Source organism: Macaca thibetana, chromosome 11, assembly GCF_024542745.1.
Source record: "Macaca thibetana thibetana isolate TM-01 chromosome 11, ASM2454274v1, whole genome shotgun sequence".
Classification (NCBI taxonomy): domain Eukaryota; kingdom Metazoa; phylum Chordata; class Mammalia; order Primates; family Cercopithecidae; genus Macaca; species Macaca thibetana.
The window spans coordinates 113,288,997-113,307,014 of record NC_065588.1 but is presented as its reverse complement, the minus strand read 5'-3'; the positions used below and the strand labels follow the sequence as shown (position 1 = coordinate 113,307,014).

Here is an 18,018-nt window from a genome sequence, read left to right as displayed (position 1 = left end):
ATTTGTCTCCAACTCCTGACCTCAAGTGATCCACCCGCCTCAGCCTCCCAAAGTGCTGGGATTACAGGCGTGAGCCACCACGCCCAGCCATAACTCATCTTTAATAGTGGTTGTTTAGGTGCACTTGTTTAGCTGTAATTTCTAATCATTATTTATCATCAGATCAGTGTGGTTTGGGGGTTAAGTGATCATACAAAGGGAGACAAATAAAAACAACAACAACAACAACAACAACAACAACAACAACACAGAACTACATGTTTTCTGCCAGACAGGCTGAGTTCAAATTGTGGGTCTGCCTCCATCAAGGTCAGTGATCTTGAGCAAGTTACATCCCTGCTGAGCCTCAGTTTGTTCTTCTGTAAAGCGGGAATAGTCGGTCCCTCACAAGGTCATGGAAGGAACTGAAGAAGATGATGTGTGCCTGGGACATGACTCAGCCAGTGATGATTCATTAATCGCAGTATTTATGAGATCTCTCAGCCATCCAGATGGGATCATGTTGTAGGCTGAAAATCTTCATTCCAAGACGAATACATGTACATTGTACATTAGAGAAAAATTGGAAAATATAGATGAACCAAAAGCAAAACAGTCTTTCATCCAGGTATTGAGATGAGAAATAATTAATTATTATTTCGGGGAAAATAACTAGGATTTTTAAATTACTTAAACACAGTTGTATATTTTTATGTCTTTTCCACAACACAGAGTTGCGCTTTCTTGGTAGCAAGCTGTTTTTAGGCAGTGTATGTGGAATGTATTTCTATGCAAATACACAACTGTCACTATTAAAGGCAGTATACCTAAAAAAAATTTTTTTCCTCCCTCTTGCACTCTAAAGGCGGTATACTTAAAAAATTGGCTAACCATACCAAAAAGTGTTCAACCAATCTGTTTTTTGCGTTGCTTTTTTTTTTTTTCCCCCGGCAGTCTCGTTCTGTTGCCAATGCTGGAGTGCAGTGGCACGATCTCAGCTCACTGCAACCTCCGCCTCCCGGGCTCAAGCGATTCTCCTGGTTCAGCCTCCCGAATAGCTGGGATTACAGGTACCTACCACCACGCATGGTTCATCTTTGTATTTTTAGTAGAGCCGGGGTTTCATCATGTTGGTCAGGTCTCAAACTCCTGACCTCAAGTGATCTGCCCACCTCAGCCTCCCAAAGTGCTGGGATTACAGGCGTGAGTCACCGCACCTGGCCCCAATCTGCTTTTGATAGTCACTTAGGGCAAGTCGAATTTTAAGCCATTTTAAAGAGTGCAAAGTTGAACACATTTATGTATTCATATTTTTGTACCTGTTGTGTCTATTATTTTAGGATACATTTCTGCCAAGTGGAATTACAATTTTTTTAAATTTTTTATTCATTTTTCTTTTTTCTTCCCAGATCTCCTTTAGTCAAGGAAGACCAACACTTTTTTTTTTTTTGTAAATGTTTTGTTGTGATCTAGTACACATCCAGAGCAGTGCATCACTCATAAGCATACAGACAGTTCTTTGAGGTTTCCGAGCACACAACTATGTCAAGTGTATGGAGGTCTAGAAATGGAACATTCCTAGTACCCAGAACTCCCCTTTGCACTCCATTCAAGTCACTCCTCCTGATCTCATCCTCCAAAAGTCATTTACAATGTTAGCGTCATCTACGATGCCTCCCTTAAGAGCAGCCACTGTCTTGACCTCTGACATTGTAGTTGAGTTTTGCCTGTTTTTGAACTTTATGCAAATAGGATCATAAAGTATGTACACCTTCCTGTCTGGCTGCTTTTGTCTGTGATTATCTATATTGTTCATTTTCGTTGCTGTGTGCTATTCCATTGCTTGACTATACTACACATTAGCACTCTACTCTGCCATTGTTGGGCATGTGGGTAGTTTCCAGTTTAGGGCAATTCCAATGGCACCACCATGACATCTTTGTACGCATGCTTGGGTAAACCGAAGCATGCATTATTTGTGTATTTACCTAGGAGTGGAATTGCTAGACCATGAAGTATGCCAGTGTCCTTGCTGACATACCTATGATATAAATGGCCATATTTTCCTGCAGAAAGGTAGAAATTGCACTTTGATGATTCACCTCACCGTTCCAAGTGTCAGTGGCTACATCTGTAACAAGAGGATACAGCCCCCTCTTAGAGTGTTGGGAGGAAGAGATGAGCTAATCATTGGAGCTCTGCCCACAGGAAGTAGGGAGCCCTCAGTCCGGGTTGGCAGCCTTAATGAACTGCTGGAGATGCTTGAGAACACTGAGCTGTTGATTCTTGAAGAGCCTGAGACCAAAAAACAATGAGTAGGAAGTGAGGTGACCAGTTGACCCCAGAAATTAACTGTCTTTGTAATGGGAGCAAAACAGGGCTTAGGGGTAGGGAATACTGGGAGGATTGAGGTGGGAGGTCACATCTCCCTAGTCCAGCCCGTGTTTTGGAAAAGTTTGCGTGAACTGTATAGTCCCCAGGAACCAGACCTAAAGGCCTTGAGCGCCAAGGTGCTCTGGGCAGACAGGCGATATTACTTCGTGGTGAAGGCTGGCTTTGGGGTCGCACAGACTCAGAGTTCAGTCCCAGCTCTGCCTCTGTGTGTTGTGGGATCTTAAGTGCTCTCTGAGCTGCACTTTTCAACTTATAAAACTGAAATAAAGGCCGGGTGTGATGGTTCACACCTGTAATCCCAGCACTTTGGGAGGCTGAGGTGGGCGGATCACTCAAGGTCAGGAGTTCAAGACCAGCCTGGCCAGCATGGTGAAACCCTGTCGCTACTAAACATACAAAAACTAGCTGGGCGTGGTGGTGTGTGCCTGTAATCCCAGCTACTTGGGAGGCCGGGGCACGAGAATCACTGGAACACGGAGGCAGAGGTGGCAATGAGCTGAGATTGCACCACTGCATTCCAGCCTGGGTGATGGAGTGTGACTCTGTCTCCAAACAACCAACCAAACAACCTGAGATAATATCCACTCACTTACTGAGTCGTTTTGGTAATGAAGTGAGAAATGCAGATCATTGTTTAATATTGTGCATTTTTTAGAGATAGGGTCTTACCCTGTCACCCAGATTGGAGTCCTTCCATTTCTTTGCTCCACCAGATTCTCCATACATTTCTCAGTATAGGTTTCCCAGATCACGTCCAACACCAGCCTGAACCCTTATTTCCTCTCGCTACTCATCTGACTCCGAGTCTGTGACTATACAAAGCCCCTTTCTCAGCTAGGATAAAACTCATCTTCTGGAGTGGAAGAGGAAGGGTCAGACAACCAGATGCAATTTTCTCTTGACTGGGCCTGGTGGCTCATGCCTGCAATCTCAGCACCTTGGGAGGCCGAGGCGGGCAGATTGCTTGAGTCCAGGAGTTTGAGACCAGCCTGGGCAACATGGTGAAACCCTGTCTCTCTAAAACAAATAAACAAAAATTAGCCGGGCATAGTGACGCATGCCTGTAGTTGCAGCTACCCAGGAGGCTGAGGTGGGAGGATCTCTGGAGCCCAGGAGGTAGAGGCTGCAGTGAGCCGTGATGCTGATCGTGCCAGTGTATTCCAGCCTGAGTGATGGAAGTGAAACCCTGCCACAGAAAGCAAAGTTTCTCTTTAGTGGGCTAGGGAAGGTCAGAGGCTGGGAGAATGGCCTGCTTCATGACTGCCCTGTCTCTGGGGCTATTAGTAATAGTTGTATTATTATTACTAAGGCAGTTGGAACTGATCACTGCAGAGCTGTGTTTCTGGGAAGAATGGGAAATCCTTTCTGCTGCTTCACCCGGCACTCCCTTTTGCCATGGTGGGAGACGCTTTGAGAAAGGGTGCGGCAGCCGGTGGGGATGGGGCAGAGGAATACCTGCAGCCTCCCTCTGACGGTCAGTGATGTTTTCTTCTGTCTTGTTTTTCTCTCTTTCCCCACTTCTCAGTCTCATCAGATCAGATCGAGCAGCTCCATCGGAGATTTAAGCAGCTGAGTGGAGACCAGCCTACCATTCGGTAAGGCCGGCAGTGGGTTTGGGTGCTGGGTGGGGCCATGCCCTTGCAAATTTCTTGTCCTGTTTCTTTCCTTGAGTGCTGAGTGGTAGGGGGAGGGTGGTAGTTTTTTCTTTCTTTGGAGACGGAGTCTCGCTCTGTCGCCCAGGCTGGAGTGCAGAGGCGCCATCTCGGCTCACTGCAAGCTCTGCCTCCTGGGTTCACGCCATTCTCCTGCCTCAGCCTCCTGTAGCTGGGACTACAGGTGCCTGCCACCATACCTGGCTAATTTTTTGTATTTTTAGTAGAGACAGGGTTTCACCGTGTTAGGATGGTCTCAATCTCCTGACCTTGTGATCCACCCGCCTCGGCCTCCCAAAGTGCTGGAATTACAGGCATGAGCCACTGTGCCCAACCAACTGTAGTTGTTTTAATGCTTCTGGTCTCTTCCAAGACAAGATGTTCCTAAACAGTAAGGAAAGAACCACTTCTGTTTCTGTGAGGATCACACAATTATAAATTATAACTAGCGTGGAAGCGAGGAAGGGCTTTTCAGCCACCCCCTGCCTCACCCTGATTCCTCGGATGGAATGTGCTTGGAATCTCAGACACATATGGAGGACCTGTTAGATCCCAGGATCCTGCCAACTGCCAGACACACAAGGATGAATCAGTTGTGGTAGAGACCAACTTAGGGGCTTGGGCTGTCATCAGGACCTCTGTCTTTTGGCTCCCCTTCTTTAGGGTTAGTTCCAGCCTCAGGCAAGATGGGGGTGGCTGCCTCAAATTTCTGTTAAGGAAAATCAACCTTCTGCATTATGTTTTGTTAATCTTTTAGATACCCTTTAGGTTGCTTTTTAATGAAGAGGAATGAGGAATGCCTTAAACTGTATTCTGGTTGAATTATTTGTTATTTGGGTATTTCTAACTTTTTTGAAACACGGTCTCGCTCCATTGCCCAGGCTGGAAAGCAGTGTTGCGATCATAGCTCACTGCAGCCTCAATCTCCTGGGCCCAAGTGATCCTCCTGCCTCAGCCTCCCAAGTAGCTGGGACCACAGATGTGCCATCACACACAGCTAATTTTTAAATTTATTTTTATTTTCGTAGAGACAGGGTCTCGCCGTGTTACTCAGGCTGGTCTTGACCTCCTTGACTCAGGTGATCCTCCTGCCTTAGCTTCCCAAAGTGCTGGGACTACAGGCATGCACCACCATACCAGCTAATTTTTTAAAGTTTTTGTAGAGGTGGGGGTCTCACTATGTTGCCCAGGCTGGTCTCAAACTCCTGGCCTCAAGCAGTCGTCCCATTTCTACCTCCCAAAGTGTTGGCACTACAGGCGTGCACCGCTGCACTAGACCTGTTAATTGTTTTTTGTTTTTGTTTTTTTTGGAGACGTGGTCTTGCTCTGTTACCCAGGGTGGTCTTGAACTCCTGAGCTCAAGCAGTCCTCCTGCCTTAGCCTCCTGAGTGGCTGGGATTACAAGCGAGTGCTGCTTGAGTTACTAACAGCTAGGTTAGTGAGAGGTCCTTGCCAGTGACTTGATCATCACACAGAGTTCATGAGGAAGCTTCAAGTTGAACAAATTTCTTTTTCTTTTTCTTTTTTTTTTTTTTTTTTTTGAGACGGAGCCTCACTCTGTTGCCCAGGCTGGAGTGCAGTGGCGTGATCTCCGCTCACTGCAAGCTCCGCCTCCCGGGTTCACGCCATTCTCCTGCCTCAGCCTCAAGAGTAACTGGGACTACAGGTGCCTGCCACCATGCCCAGCAAATTTTTTGTATTTTTTAGTAGAGACAGAGTTTCACCGTGTTAGCCAGGATGGTCTCGATCTCCTGACCTCGTGATCCGCCCGTCTTGGCCTCCCAAGGTGCTGGGATTACAGGCGTGAGCCACCGCGCCCGGCAAGTTGAACAAATTTCTACCATAAACTTCTAACAGATGTAGTTTCCTAAAATAAGCATTCGGAGTCTCAAGGTTAGAGCTTGTTGGAACTTTGAAACAAACCTTTTAATACTCCAGGAAACGCTTCCTTCTTACTAAACACACTTAAATTTCCCCTAAGTTTTATGGAAACTGACATATAAATGTCCACTTTCTCTTGTGTGTCTAAACACAGGTGTATTGTTAATCCAGTATATTTTATTCTTAAGTCAATTTCAAGAGCTCAGATTCTGACGGTCTGTTGGTTGTTGTGGCCTCTGGTCTCAGTATGATTGCATCCAAGGCCGACTTAAAGACAATTAAGACTTATACCTTTAATTCTACACATCTAGCCCACCAAGCCCAGTGGAGGGGAGAGAACCTGAGCCCAGCGAAAGAGTCACCTGGCTTCTCATTGGCTCTGATGGGGTCACGGACCTGAGTCTGAGCCAATCGCCATGGCCAAAGACCAGACATACAAATGTTTTCCTCCAGAGCAGTAAGGTCCTGGGGCCTGTGGTCAGCTCAGCATCCCCCAAGGGCAGGAATGGAGGGTGGGTGGTTTCAGTCAGGGCAAGGTGAAACCTCCTTGGGCCATAGGCTGAGGAGTGTGTAGGGTAACACAAGTCGGCCAGGCACTGAGTTCTAACAGAGTGGCACATATGGACTCTGGATGTTGGAAAATAGAGTGTCAAGGGTATGCCTTGCTTGTTCCTTCAGAAGTTCATGAGCAGTCTGGGCAATATAGCAAGACCCTTTCTCTACAAAATGTTTAAAAATTAGCCAGGTGTGGTGATGCACACATGTAGTCCTGGCTACTTGGGTAGCTGAGTCTGGAGGATCACTTGGACCCAGGGGTTCAAGGCTGCAGTGAGCTCTGAGTGCACCACCGCACTCCAGCCTGGGCACCAGAGCGAGACCCTGTCTCTTAAAAAGTTCGTGAGCATCTGCTCTGCACCAGGTGCTTGGTACCTATGCTGGTAGAGGCAGCCACTGTGGAGCTCACTGTGGAGGATGTGGGAAGGCAGAGCCCCTTTGTCCTCAAGACAGTTTTCCAGCAAGTGGAGCCCCCAGCCCTGAAACAAACCGCCTTGGGCTTACTGTTATGCATCTGATGTTAGGTCCATCCAAGCTTGAGTGGTGAACTTTAGGTTCATATTCTACATGCATAGAGATGCAGAGGCAAAAACCCAGGCTTCGGAGTCCAGCTGTATTATAATCCTTCGTGCTATTGGCTCTGTGGCTTCGGGCCGGTCACTTCATTTCTCTGAGCCGGTCTCCTCATCTGGAAAGTGAGCATGGTCACTTGGGATTTGATTTGAGCGTTAAAAATGAGCAGTGGGCCAGGCGCTGTGACTCACACCTACAATCGCAGCACTTTGGGAGGCCAAGGCTGGAGGATCGCTTGAGTGCAGGAGTTCAAGACCAACCTGGGCAACACAGTGAGACCCTATCTTTAGGGAAAAAAAAAGAGCAGGTGCAAGCAGGGCAATTTAGCTCTAAGCTGGGTTCACAGGCATTTGACAAATGGGACTGTTATTATTCTGCCCCATCCTGAGGGTCTAATCTGAGTGTGGTGGGGCCCCAGGTGCTGTGTGAGGAGGAGGATATGATGCCGTTGGAGGCCCCTCCCACTTTCAGGTTCCAGGCGCTGAGCCCCTGATGCATTGCCTAGCACCCTATCATAGGCTTATGAGGGGACGTACTAAAATGGCATTCCCTACAATTTTTTTTCCAACTTGAGTGTGCTCGAATCACCTGGGAATCTTGTTGCCATGCACGTTTTGCTTCTGCAGTTCTGGGGTGGGACCTGAGACTCTGCATTTGTAACAAGTGCCCCCCTTGCCAGGCACTGTGGACAGCACACAGTAGGTCTTCCATGGTTCAGTGGGTGCAGCGTTCTCCTCCTGCAGGAGCTGAGCTGGCGCAGCCTCTCTGCGCTGATGGCGCTGGGCTCCTACCTCCCAGGCCTTACCTGCCCAGGCTCAGCTTAGAAATGTGAGCCGTTGGTCCTGCCCTGCCACCCCAAACCCTGTTTGCCCCTCTTCTGCACACCCCTCCCCAGGACCTCATATGTAGCGCCCTTGCACAAGCCCTCAGTGTGCCTGCCTGGCAGGGTCACTCAAAGGAGCCAGTGAGCAACCTCCGCTCAACAGCCCTCTGTGGCTCCCCAGTGCCATCAAGGTCATCTTCGTGTTCTTTAAGTGGGACTCACGCAGGTGTGTAGATGCTAGCTTCTGCTTTGCTGAGGCCTCAGTGTGGACCACATCCTCCAAGAACCTCTCCTGCCCCCGGAAGCCCCACAGCCTCCTCCTGGGGGTGCTCCATCCAACATTCACAGCACAGAATTATAACTGCCCCCCATCCCCTTGCCCCAGCAGACTGTGGCTTCTTGGTGGGGGTAGGAACTGATTGCCTTTTTCCTTGGCCAAAGTGCTGAGTCCAGGGCCTGTAACACAGTAGGTGCTGTGAGAGTAGTTAAATGAACAAGTGAAGGGATGAATAAATGAATGAATGAAAGAACAAAGGAATGAAGAGTGAATGTAATGACTCACAGAATTCTTTCCAGCACAGAAAGCATGGCCTACGTGAGGCCTGTTGTCATTAATAGTACTTCCCTTACTAGGTTGACGTAATCCAGGTGAAAGACTTTAGCAGAGGTCTTGGCACATAGAAACAGCTCCCAAATGTAAGCGCTTATTATTTGAACCTGTTTTATGTGCTACACAGCAGGAGCGTGTTACTTCGATCTTTTTTTAAAAAAATTTTTGACAGAGTCTCGCTCTGTTGCTCAGGCTGACGTGCAGTGGTGCAACCTCAGCTCACTGCAGCCTTGACCTCCCAGGCTCAAGTGCTCCTCCTGCTTCAGCCTCCTGAGTGGCTGGGACTACAGGTATGCGCCAGCATGCCTGGCTCATTTTTTGTATTTTTGTAGGGATGGGGTCTTACCCTGTCGCCCAGGCTGACTTCAGTCCTACAGAACGCCACAGGAGGTAGAGGTAGGGATGCTCACTCTCCCCATTTTACAGATGGGAAAGTAAGGCTAGAGAGACAGGCCAGGTACCTGGCCCTGGGTCACACAGCTGGGAGGAGCTGGGATTTGAACCCAGTGCCAAGATCTTGCTGTAGGAAGCTGGGGCATTGCCTTGTTTTGCGAGTGATCTCTGAGGACCTCAGTCTCCCTGCCCTGCTATTGGGGGTGGGGGAGGTGCGTTTATAATTCCCGTCACCACCGCCCTGGTCTCAGAGCTTGAGTCGGCTTCGAGGTTCGTGTCAGCTGCACGCAGTGACAGCCCCGGCCCAGCCTGCAGGAAGGAGGTGACTGACCACAGCTTCTTATGCAAACAGGCCTACAGGAAGGGCCTCCTCCCAGCCTCCCAGAACTGCTTTGCCTAATCCTAATCCACCCTCCAGGGCTGAGAGAAGGGAGATGGGGTAGCTTTTCAAGGTTCCCCTGGGCTTTTCCTGCCCATCTTCCCCTGAGCAGCCCTGGCTTGGGAACTGGTCCTCAGTGCTGTCCCCTCTCTGCCAGGGGTTTTCTAAGTGACCCCAGGCCCGGTCTTCAACCTCTCAGATCCCTGGCACATATTGGAAGCTGTCTGGCAGGCCTTGGGCTGTGCTGAGGTTTCAGAGCATGGACAGAATTCCTTTTCTTTCTGGGGACATTCCCCCTACATGAAAATGGCATTGATTGGGGTTCCCTAGTGAAGGCCCCTGACACCCCACTATAATCTGCGATGAGGGAGAGGGTGCCACCTTCTTTGCCCCCTCCCGCTCAGACAGCAAAGGGCCCACATGCTTATGAAGATCCCACAGGAGGCTCGTGAAGACCTTGAATGCAAAAGTCCCCTTAAAAATGATCATTCAGAACCGCAGGCTTTAGATGCTGATGAATAAGATTTGTAGGTTGCACTTAAAAGTTTAAAGAAGAATTGGGTTTCTAAATGTGCAGCTTAACAAATTGAATATAGCGTTACAAACTCCCATGAGGCAACTGATGGACCAAAATTGATTTTATTTTTAAGCCACCGTTTCTTATCTGTGTTGGGCCCGGTCCCATCTCTTTCCAGAAGTCATCTCAGGACATCTAGGGGAAGGTTCGTCTGGCGGCATTGAAAGCCCCACTTCAAGGCCTTACTTTTATGTGGGTTCTTTATAGAGCCCAGTACTTGAGTTTTAGACATTCATATTGTTGGCCGGGCATGGTGGCTCACTCTGTAATCCCAGAACTTTGGGAGGCTGAGGCTGGTGGATCACTTGAGGTCAGGAGTTCCAGACCAGCCTGGCCAACATGGTGAAACCCCATGTCTACTAAAAATACAAAAATCAGTTGGGCCTGGTGGTGTGCACTTGTAATCCCAGCTACTCAGGAGGCGGAGCAGGAGAATTGCTTGAACATGGGTGGGGGCGGTCGCAATGAGCTGAGATTTTGCCACTGCACCCCAGCCTGGGTGACAGAGCGAGATGCTGTCTCAATTCCTTTTGTTCTGTTCCTTTTTTAAAAGAGAGCACCCCCAAATTGTATATGCTTCAGGATCCTCAAGACCTGAATTCATCCAGACCACAAAGCACTGAATTCTGTGGCCTCTTGGCAAAATGCCTAAATAGAAAAAAAAAAAAAAAATAGAATGTCTGTCTAATTCTAACACATTCATTAGCTACCTACCATGCGGGGGACTCTTCCCCTGTCCTCAGAAATTTTCCTTCTAGCAGAGGAGACCTCCACAGGTAAACCTGTTAACAGGTCAGAAGTTTAGATGATGAAGAAAATACAGAAATGGCTGCTTGCACCTTTTCTTTCCCTTTTTGGACCCCTTAACTGGTAAACGTTTTAAACAGCAATTTTTAACTTCCTGATGTCTCCCTGGCCGGCTTATCAATGCCAGAAATAGACACTTTGGAATACTTCAGACATAGTGGTGCAGGCCATTAGGAGGCATGATTAGATAAAGCCATGTTAGAAAAAATATTTTTAGATTCATCAAGCCGTTGAATGTGGAGTAATTCCGGAGGTAAATGCAACCACAGACGCACACAGGGAAGAGAAAAAAAGGGACTCCATGCTTTGTGTCGAATGCCACCAACGTGCAGCCCCATGTTCTGATAGCCCAGACAGCGGGGCGTCAGCAAAGTGTCCTAACTCCAGGTCCTGTTTTCCTTCCTTCAGCAGTGTCCCTTTTGTTTTTGTCTTTGAGACAGTCTTGCTCTGTCGCCAGGCTGGAGTGCTGTGGCACGATCTTGGCTCACTGCAACCTCCCACTCCCAGATTCAAGCGATTGTCCTTCTTCAGCCTCCCAGATAGCTGAGATTACAGGCGCCCACCACCACACCTGGCCAATTTTTGTATTTTTAGTAGAGACAAGGTTTCACCATGTTGGCTAGGCTGGTCTTGAACTCCTGACCTCAGGTGATCCGCCCACCTCGGCATCCCAAAGTGCTGGGATTACAGGTGTGAGCCACCACGCCCGGCCCCTCAGCAGTGTTCTTACCACTGCTCTGTCATTTGCTGAAGTTCCCACAGGGTTGGCCCAGTGTAGTAGCTCACACCTGTAATCTCAGCACTTTGGGAGGCTGAGATGGAAGGATTGCTTGAGTCCAGGAGTTCGAGACTAGCCTGGGCAACATAGTGAGACTCTGTCTCTACAAAAAAAAAATTTAAAAATGAGCCAAGCATGGTGGCACGTACCTGTGGTCCTAGCTACTCGGGAGGCTGAGGTGGGAGGATTGCTTGAGCCTGGGAGGTTGAGGCTGCAGTAACTTGTCTTGCCACTGCACTCCAGCCTAGGTGATGAAGCGAGACTGTCTCAAAAAGGAAAAAAAAGCACAGGGTTGTGTGCAGAAACGGGAGCCCAGCTGCCATTAGCAGAGTGCTGATGTGTGCCAGGCACTGGGCTCAGTGCTTACGTGGTCTCAGGAACCCTCTGAGGTTGACATTATTATCGCCATTTTACAGATTAAGCAACTGAGGCCGTACTGTGTAATTTTAACTTCTTCATCTTCAGCGTCAGTAAAGAAGTAACTTCTTGAACTTCAAAAGCAAAGCTGGCTGATGCAAGAGGTGTAGCCTCAAACCACTGCAGTGTTGTTGCTCTTCACCAGGATTAAATCCCCTTTTAACCCAGCCACTTTGCTTTGCTTTTAACCTGTCTATGATGTGACCACTTTTTGAGGGGATGGGGGCAAGATCTCGTTCTGTTATCCAGACTGGGGTGCAGTGGTGCAATCATGGTTTAGTGCAGCTTCCGACTCCTGTGCTCAAGCGATCATCCTGCCTCAGCCTCCTGAGCTGTAGCTGGGACCACAGGTGTGCACCACCACATCCAGCTAATTAAAAAAAATTTTTTTTGTAGAGATGCAAGTCTCACTATGTTGCCCATTTTGGTCTCGGACTCCTGGCTCAAGCAATACTCCTGCCTCACCCTTCCAAAATGCTAGGATTACAGGCATGAGAAACCATGCCTGGCCTCAACAGCTTTTTTTAGAAATACTATACTCATAAGGAAGCTGCCGAGGCCCTACCTAGCTCAACAGGCTGTTTCACCATCAGACTTTAATGTATTCCAACAGGCAGCGAGTCCTCCCTTTAAAAGCCTCAGCTAGGATGATGCACATTCACTTACAGAGGAAAACCTGCTACGGTAGCTGTAAAGATGCCCAGAAAAGACAGCGGGCGTGAGGCAGCTGGACTCGCACATCTGCTTAGGTGAGAGTGTTCAGGCAGACGTGAGGAGAGCCACAAGGGTGTGAAAAGGTGCGGAGGCGTTCCCGAGGCAAAAAGCAGCTTTCTCAGTGGTCTTAGTTTTATTAGCGTGTACTTGCATATAAAACTTTTATAGAGATTCTTTTCCCAGGATGATTGATACTGACATCGTCCTTGCTTACAAGCCTGCAAATGTCCAGGGCCTTCCGTGATGGGTTTTAGAGCTGAGGATCCCATGGGGTTGAGAAGGGAGTCTCCCCTTCCCCTCCTGGGGTGCTTCTGTTCTGATGCTTATGTGTGTGAGGGATAGTCAGAGACAGAAAACTAGCACATCAGCCAGTTCATGCTATAGCATGAGAAATATACTAAAGATTGGCTGGGCACAGTGGCTCATGCCTATAATCCCAGCACTTTGGGAGGCCGGGGTGGGCAAATCACTTGCGGTCAGGAGTTCCAGACCAGCCTGGTCAATATGGTGAAATCCCATCTCTATTAAAAATACAAAAATTAGGCCGGGCGCAGTGGTTCACGCCTGTAATCCCAGCACTTTGGGAGGCCGAGGTGGGCGGATCACGAGGTCAGGAGATCGAGACCATCCTGGCTAACATGGTGAAACTCCGTCTCTACTAAAAATACAAAAAATTAGCCAGGCGGGGTGGCGGACGCCTGTAGTCCCAGCTACTCGGGAGGCTGAGGCAGGAGAATGGCATGAACCTGGGAGGTAGAGCTTGCAGTGAGCTGAGATTGCGCCACTGCACTCCAGCCTGGGGGACAGAGCGAGACTCTGTCTCAAAAAAAAAAAAAAAAAAAAAAAGCCATTCATGGTGGCGGGCGCCTGTCGTCCCAGCTACTTGGAAGGCTGAGGCAAGAGCATCTCTTGAACCCAGGAGGTGGAGGCTGCAGTGAGCTGAAATCGCACCACTGTACTCCAGCCTGGGCAAAAAAAGAAAAAAAATACACTAAAGGAAGGAAATGGGGCAGACAGCCATCCCCTGGAACCCTAGAGAAGAGAGGGTGCTTGGGGTAGGTGGTCATGGAAGGTGCCACTGGGGAGGCCACATCTGCGCTGAGACCAGAAGGAGAGAAGGAGCCAGTGTGTGAAGAGAAGAGGGCGGGGAGGTCTGGGCAGAGGGCCCAGCACATGAGGAGAGTCAGAGAGTTGGGGCAGATCACGGAGGGTTGCCTTTGCCCTAGCGATGACTTGGGCTTCTTTTTGTCCTTGAAATGAAATGCACAGCGGTGGCCTGAAACACCAGCTGTATGTTAGCTCCTGCTGTTTTGGTTATTGTTTTGCTCCGTTGCCCAAGCTGAAGTGTAGTGGTTCGATCTCGGCTCACTGCAGCATCAGTCACCCAGGCTCAAGTGATCCTCCTGCCTCAGCCTCCTGAGTAGCTGGAACTTACAGGCATGTACCACCCTGTCCGGCTCATTTTTTGTAGAGATGGGGTCTTGCCATGTTGCCCAGGCTGGTCTTGAACTCCTGGGCTCAAGCAGTCCACTCACCTCAGCCTCCCAAAGTGCTGAAATTATAGGTGTGAGCCACTGTGGCCGGCCAGCTCCTACATCTGTATGTCCTCCCAGGACCGCTCCCCTGAATTCCTAACTCACGTAGCAACTGCCCATTCACTTAATATCCAAAAGGCATGCCGCGTAACATGTCCGTTTCAAAGCAAGCACCTCCTCATCCCTTCCAGAGGTCCCCTGTTCCTCTGTGGTGAACGGCAGCCTCAGTTGCCTGCAGTGGTCACCTTTGATTCCTCTCTTTTTCTCAGCCCTGCTTCCAGTTACTCAGCAAACACTGCCATTTCTACCTCCCACCGAGCCCGGAATTTGCTACTCCTCTCCCCTTCTTCCTCTGCTCCCCCAACCCCTGCCCTCATCCAGCTGCCATGGTCTCTTGCCTGGGCTACCCCAGCAGCCTCCTCCCTGGTCCCCGTGTGTCTGTGTTCACTGCCTGTCCACCATCCAGGCCCACAGTACCATGTGGCAGGGTCCTGTGAGAATGTCTCTTCTCTGCTGAAGATGTTCGGTCTCACCCATTGGGAGTCAGAGCCACCGCTCAGGCCTCTCAGTGTCCTGCAGGCCCCTGCTGCACACGTCTCCCCAATTGTTTTTGCCCAAGTTACATGAACACTCTTTCTGTTCCCCACCCCAGGGCTCTAGCTCATGCTGTTCCTTCTTCCTAGAATGCTTTTCCCCTAGAGCTGGATTTTTGAGGCTGGGCTCTGGGTCCGGATGATTCTTCATTGGGGGTTGTGCTGGGCACTGTGGGGTGCTGAGCAGCATCCCTGGCCTCCACCCACTAGATGCTGGTAGCACCCTCCCCACCAGCTGGACACATGGGAGTCGAGAACCTCCCCTCCTTCAGGTCTCTGCTCAAATGTCACTTTTTTCCCTGTGGCCTTTCTGTGATCAACCTCATTTAAACTTGTGTCAGCCTCCTGCAGTCCCCTTTCCTTTCTCTGCTGAATTTCTCTGCGAAGTACTCATCACTGCCTGAGATACTCTATTTCCCATCTGTTTTGTGCTCTCCTAGATTCCCCATAAGGGATCCTGTCTGTCTGATTTACCTCTGCAGCCGGCACCTAGAACAGTGCCTGGCTCCTCGAAGGAATGCTTGTCGTGTCGCCGAGTTGCTCTCACTGTAAGAAGTCAACGCCAGGTGTCGGGGAAAGTGGGGGACTGACATGAGGCAGGGACAGGGATGAGAAGGTGTGTGCCTGGGGGAATGGTCTTGGCGACATTGTCCAGCTTTTGAAAGAGGCATTTGCCAGGAGCAAAAAGGACCAGTCCTTTCTTGCCAGAATCTTCTGTGCAGAAGTGTGGGTAGAATTGCCTGGTACATCTGAGCAATTCCAGGTGCTTCGAAACATTGAGAGATTAAGAGGCCAGCAGGTCTCACGCATTCATGTGCATGTGAATGCCCGGGAGATTGCGTTAAAATGCAGGTTCTGTAATCCCAGCACTTTGGGAGGCCAAGGCGGGAGGATCACTTGAGCCCAGGAGTTCAGGACTAGCCTGGGCAATATAGCGAGACGATGTCTTTACCAAAAATAAATTGGGTGTGGTGGTGCACACCTGTAGTCCCAGCTGCGCAGGAGATTGAGGAGGGAGGATCACTTTAGCCTGGGAGTTCAAGGCTGCAGTGAGCCATGATTGCACCACCGTATTAATGCAGGTTGATTCAGTAGGTCTGGCGTAGGGAGAGATGGTGCATCTCTAATAAGCTCCAGGTGATGCAGATGCTGCCGGCCCAGGAACCACACTTTGAGTATCTTGGCTACTGGGAAGACACGTGCTGAGTGACACGCAGTCTCTGCCTTCAAGAGTCCCCATGGGGTCTCAGCTTCCCCACTGTGGGGAACGTCAAATGCTGAACAGTGAGTGCAGGAAGGGGAACTCAGAGGGGCACTGGGCAGGCAGCCCTGCAGAGGAAAGACCCAAGTGGCCCCCTCAGTGTGGGGAGCCCTGGAACGGTGGAAGTTCCAGCCTGAGAATCTGGGGCCTGGCTGCACCCTCACCTTGGAGGTCGGTTAGCCTTGCGGTGGTTGGCAGGGGTTGGGGAACGCCACGCTCAATACCCCTAGAGAGAACTTTGCAAGTGAGCTGGGCCCCAAAAGCTGCCGGAAACCAACCCACAGCACGAGGCTTGAGGAAGAGCCCAGCCCAGTCCTCGGTGGTTTTTTGAGTCTGGTCCTTCCCTTCTTGTCGGCCTGACGCTTGTCCTGCCCGCTTCCTGGGTCCCAGATGGGGCCTCTCGGGCGGGCGACTGGGTGCTGGGTGAGAACAGATGCCGAGGGAAGAGCGTTCTCGCTCTTTCTCTCTTTAAGGTGAAAATGCACAACCGGAAGGAAGGAAGTGGTGAGCGCGAGGAAGCGCAAGACAGTTTGAGCCAGCCTGGAGATGGAGCTGGAGTCCCATGCCAACTCTAGCTGTGTGACCGGGGCATAGTACTTTTGTCTCCCTGGGCCTTGTGTTCTGGTCTGTAGAACAGGATCATCATTGTTGCCACTCATGATTACGTGGGGTGATTAAGTGTTGCAGTGCTCAGCACAGCCTGATGTCGTGAGAGCCCTTCAGGACTCCAGGGGGACATTCTGAAGCCCCCAAGGCTCACGCTGTCCCGCAGGAGGCCTGGAAGGTATGTGGTCCTGGAGCCCTCATGGGCAATCCCCGCTACCTTGGTGGTCACTGGGGCAGCACCACTGGCCACTGAGAATCAGCTCCGTGACCTGCCGTCAGCCCTGGGCTCTGAGGTGAGGCAGAGCCCGTTCCCATGGCTGCAGCCTGGGCTGAGACACCTTTAGCCAAGCCGGTTCATCCAGCCTGGCGGGAACCTGGGGAGGAAGGAAAACAAAACTGACACGAGTATTGATGGAGCATGAAACTGATGGAATGAAAAGGTTAGTGCGTCCTAAGTGCTGGACTCAAGGCCGGCGCTCTCCTTGTTGAAAAGGGACATTGACAGGTTTTAGGGAAAGTCCCTGCAGGCCAGGCACCACCATGCCACTGCCTGGGTCCACCAGCTTCATTCTTAACAATGAGAAGTGGCTTCATCTCTCTGCCTCAGTTTCCTCATCTTTAAAATGGGCACAGGCCGGGCGCAGTGGCTCACACCTGTAATCCCAGCACTTTGGGAGGCTGAGGTGGGCAGATCACCTGAGGTCAGGAGTTTGAGACCAGCCTGGCCAACATGGTGAAACCCCGTCTCTACTAAAAATACAAAAATTAGCCGGGCATGGTGGCGCACACCTGTAATCCTAGCTACTCAGGTGACTGAGGCACAAGAATCACTTGAACCCAGGAGGCAGAGGTTGCAGTGAGCAGAGATCATGCCACTGCGCTCCAGCCTGGGTGGCAGAGTGAGACTCCGTCTCAAAAAACAAAAAAAGTTAAGAAGATAAAGTGGGCATAAGCACCTACTTTATAGGGTTGTTGTGATCTCTATGTAATAATGTAAAGCTCTTAGAATAGTTCCTTCCATTCTGAGGGTATATAGGTTAGCTGCTGTTAGATTATTATTATTACTACTATTAATACTGCTGCAGCGATTACTGTTGCTGCTGCTGCTGCCGTTATTACTGTTATTATTTTAAAATTAAGAGCTTACCCTGTGTCAGGCAGTCTGCTCAGCATCTTATGTGGATTTATCTCATTTGGTCATCTAATTAGCCCCATCATGTTACCTGGATATTCCTACGATCCCCATTTTACAGGTGAGAACTCACGGCTTGGAGATGTGCTGTGATTACTCAAGACCATGTGCCTGGTAAGGGGCAGAGCCTGGGCCAGCACCCCTCTCCCCCTCTCGCGTTTGACCCTGAACCATCCCCTTTGATATGGGAAGGAATAGGTCTGCACCCATCTCACAGATGAGGAAACTGAGGCTCCAAGAGTCAGGCACCCGTGGTGAGGGGGAGGTGAGAGTCAGGTGTGGGCATAGCAGGTGCCTAT

The 18,018-nt window shown here is 49.9% G+C and overlaps 2 protein-coding genes across 4 annotated transcripts in view; both read left to right on the top strand.

Annotated features, from left to right (window-relative positions):
* Positions 1 to 18,018, top strand: part of SPRING1 (SREBF pathway regulator in golgi 1) — a 465,726-nt gene that overhangs the window by 103,029 nt on the left and 344,679 nt on the right. The gene's annotated exons all lie outside the window — the stretch shown is intronic.
* The window catches only part of TESC (tescalcin), a 62,055-nt gene that overhangs the window by 20,645 nt on the left and 23,392 nt on the right, over positions 1 to 18,018 (top strand). For both annotated transcript variants that reach the window (XM_050748174.1, XM_050748173.1), the window contains exon 2: positions 3,899 to 3,968. In XM_050748174.1, coding sequence (XP_050604131.1) covers positions 3,899 to 3,968 — 70 coding nt within the window. The remainder of the gene's footprint in view (positions 1 to 3,898; positions 3,969 to 18,018) is intronic.